The 3,870-nt window shown below is 38.6% G+C and overlaps 1 protein-coding gene across 1 annotated transcript in view; it reads left to right on the top strand.

Moving 5' to 3' along the window:
- Positions 1-3,870, top strand: part of ANXA2 (annexin A2) — a 72,560-nt gene that overhangs the window by 50,230 nt on the left and 18,460 nt on the right. Inside the window, exon 4 of the mRNA XM_019504360.1 lies at positions 1,613-1,726. Coding sequence (XP_019359905.1) covers positions 1,613-1,726 — 114 coding nt within the window. The remainder of the gene's footprint in view (positions 1-1,612; positions 1,727-3,870) is intronic.

The raw sequence follows: 3,870 nt of genomic DNA, 5'->3' as shown, positions 1-3,870 counted from the left end.
CTTGGCCTTAAAACAAAGATGCAACAAAAGCAATGAGGAAGGGGACAACCTCCACTTTGTAATGACAGTTTTTCAGTGGCTTGAGCACAGTGGAATAGTATCACACTTAGGTGCCCAGCCAGTACAGTAGGATCTTGCTAAAATAAACAACTTTCTTGCTTCACACCGATTCTTGAAATGTGAGAAAGAGCTGCTTTCCTGAGCCCAGCTAGGAATAAATCTATTCCAAATAAAGTTTCTTAACTCCTGAGAGAGTCTGCTGCAAGCAGCTTTCAACAATACTTTCCTTCAGGGAACTTCATTAGTGATAAAATTAGTTCTGACATTCAACATACCACAGAACACGTTACTTACCTGGTGATTTATTGCATATGCAGCCTTGTACCATCTTTACATTTTACTCTTTGCTTTGAACTGCTCTGGTTGAATGTCTGTAAGATGTTTAGTAAAATGAAACTTCAATGCAGCTAACATTTGCCCCCAAAGAAGAGATAAGGTACATTACATATGTCAATTTTACATTGAAATTGTGCCGGGCTTCTTGCTCTTGACACTAAAACAGAATTGTTTAAAGGAAATAGTGTCATGTACTGGAATGCAGATGACCTAAAAGAAAAGAACTTGACATTCTAAAATTTTAATAGCGTGAATTATACACCCTATAAATTGATTTGTGTCTTCTTTTACTTGTCAACCAAAGTGTGCAGATTGCAATTCGTACACAGCCAATTGGAATTAATTGACTGTACTCGAATTAAATGGATTATAGCAGCATGTAGGACCTGCATTATTTGATCTCAAGTCTATAAAACTATTTTCACACTTGTACAAAGGGCTAATGCACCTTAAATAGAACTTGAGGACTTAAATATTTGCTAAATTGGAAGGATGAGAGCATCCCACCAGCTCCTGTTTGTTGTGTTGGTGAAGTAGTGGAGTAATTTTATTCATTGTAAGAACATGTTATGAAAGATTAATTTAATGGCTTAGTTAGCAGATGTGGAAGACAGCTGAAGTGCATTTGGCTCTTTTTGATTCTCTGAATTGGGCATCTTCACTACTTGATTAAGATCAAAGTAATCTTTTTTCATTTTGCCAGTATTTGTTTAGATGAAATATCAGCAATTTAAATGCATTCAACTCTCTGCTCTTGAATGCTCCAAATTTAATTTCAGCTATAGATGACTTCTTTTAGTCCCAAATTTGATCCCAGGGAATTGGCATTTCTTAATTTCATGGTAGGGACACTAATCTTGGTGCCAGTAAAATAAGATCTGAAAATGACATGATGACCCTAATTCCAGACTTTTCCCCTCAGTTATACCACTGCCTGGGAAATGGACACATCTGTTTCTATTTTTCTTTCTGCTGAAAGACAGTTAAGAGCAAGAATTTGGAGTTTAAAACAGATTGTTGATAATTTCCTTTAAAGGGATGAGGTAAATTTTTCGTGTTCCATTTTTCCTTTCTAGACTTTCACAAAAGATGCTCTGTTCTGTTCCCTCGTTTGTTCTATAGGAAAAGAAATAACAGATTTTTATATTCAAAACTATGGAAAACTGATTTGTCTGGAGATCAGAAATGAGTTTTAATGATTTCTCTTTTATAAAAGGAACTTTCTGCAGCACTGAAATCTGCTCTGTCAGGACACTTGGAAACTGTGATTTTGGGCCTGTTGAAGACACCAGCTCAGTATGATGCTTCTGAACTGAAAGGTGCCATGAAGGTAAACAAGCTTTAAAGTTAAGCTGCAAATCTGATGATATTTCTTGGGATAAGAGTTTGAGTCTATACCAAATTCTGCAGTTCTCAGCTGTGCACACTGGTTTTTGAGTACCCAACTTGTGGTATCAGAAGTCATGAGTTTAACTATCTAACTTGTGAATATGATTTTTTTTGTTACTTTTTCTAAATAACTCTAAAGAATGACTCTGCATGACCTCAGTTGCAGAACTCCCAGCCCTGGCTGGGCATGGTGCACCGCTGCTTCACATGCAAATTAAAGCTGGCTGGAGCTTTTTATAGTGTGATAGCTACTTTGTATGTGTAGCTAGTCTCAAGGTAATTGTGCAGTTAAACAATTAATTGCACAATAGCTGCAACAGTAGAGAGGGTCAAAGTCATATAGTTGAGCCTGAGAGAATGCCTCATACCTACTGTTCTGTGTCTATATAACTTGAACAAAAACAGGACAGATTTTCAAAAGATACTCTTGGTCAGCTTAATTTTTCGTCACTGTGTTATTTTTATAAGAGTGTACAAATGGAGAGGTTGTAGTAAAGTTTGTAGCAACAAACTAAATCAATTATTTGGCATTCCATATGAAAATTAAGACGCAGAGAACAACAAAACCAATTGCTAAATTGAAGTAAGGTTTTTGAACAATCAGATGTTGCCCTCTGCTGGTTTAAGCAGAAGCTGCCTGTAAATTACTGCAAATCAAGAAGAAAATTGTTTTTCATTCTTTTTCCTTATGCATTATATGAATGTAACCATGGGCAGTTATTTTCTCAGCCATAGAAACATAGAGAAGTTGGGGTGGAAGGGACTTCCAGAGGTCATCTAGTCCATCCCCCTACATGAGGCAGGATCATCTCTATGCAAACAATCCCATACAACCCATAATTTAAACTCCACGTAAGACTACTGTCACCCCTGGCACAACACAATCCTAACACCCTAATCTGCCACAGGTAAAGCAGGGGAATCATGGCAGTCAGTGTCCTGCTTCTATGAAATATTGTCTATATAAGTTCAAGGGATTCTGGGTAGTGGGCCATGCCTCCCGCTACAGAAGCAACCCCTCCCCCACAGTTTTACCATATCTGACCATGGGGTAAAATCCTTCCTGACCCCAAATAGGGCAAATCAGTCTGACCCCAAGCAGAAGGGCAGGACCCTCTAGTCAGGAACCTTTGGCTTTGGTCCCAGCACGAACCTTGGCGCATCCCAGTCAAAGTCTCCAGCCGTGGCTGTAGCCCAGTGCCTCTGAGGGAGTTTAAAAACACCCTGACATACGTAGCAGGAAGGCAGGGGCAGGGGCAACCAGCAAAGCCCAGAAGACTGGAAAATAGCCATAGCAGAACATAGGCATAGCTATGCCTAGATCATCTCTGACCAGCGGCTGTCCAACTTCTTTTGAACACCTGCAGTGATGGAGAGTCCACAGCTTCCCTAGGCAGTCTGTTCCACTGCCTCGCTATTCAAGCAGTGAACAGGTTGTTTCATAGTGATAGGCAGAACACCAGGTGGGGAAGCCTATCAAGAACCTTTTCCAGTGTGGTAGAACAGCTTTGCTTTTGCTTTGGAGGTGGGGCAGGGTATTATGTTTTCTTTATAACCACATGTGATGATATCTTCCATTGATCCAAAGGCTGATATTATGAGTCTGTCAGATTTTTCAGCTGTTTATACTTGAGTTTAGTTTGGAATAACTTTTTATGTAGTGGCTATTAAGGCATGTCCTGGCTTAAATGAGGAAAGAAAAATTCCTACGACGAGTTAATGATTACTCTGATGTGTAACACCAAGGAAAAAGCACAGAAGAGAGCATAAGAACAATTTTTCATGTAAAAACAGCTATAAAGAATTAATAACCATATCTTGGTCTAATAAATTATGTTGTTTAAAGTGAATATATGTAGTTTGGGACATTGCTAGCTTGTCAACAAGGTCCCCTCAAATTACCCCACACAATGCCAGATTTTGAATTCTGGCTTTAAATTAATACTTTCAGAATGCAAGTAGAACTTATTTGTATGTGCAAAATCCATGTTTATCCATGCAAGCTAGTACATGCACGGAACAATCAAGTGGATTTCTAAATCATTTTTTTTTAAGTGATGCATTTTTTTCTCCTCTGTAAACAGA

This window comes from Gavialis gangeticus, unplaced genomic scaffold, assembly GCF_001723915.1.
Source record: "Gavialis gangeticus isolate Ggan-Ray unplaced genomic scaffold, GavGan_comp1, whole genome shotgun sequence".
NCBI classification, from domain to species: Eukaryota; Metazoa; Chordata; order Crocodylia; family Gavialidae; genus Gavialis; species Gavialis gangeticus.
Note: the sequence above shows the minus strand (reverse complement) of the source record. Positions and strands in the feature narration are given on the sequence as shown.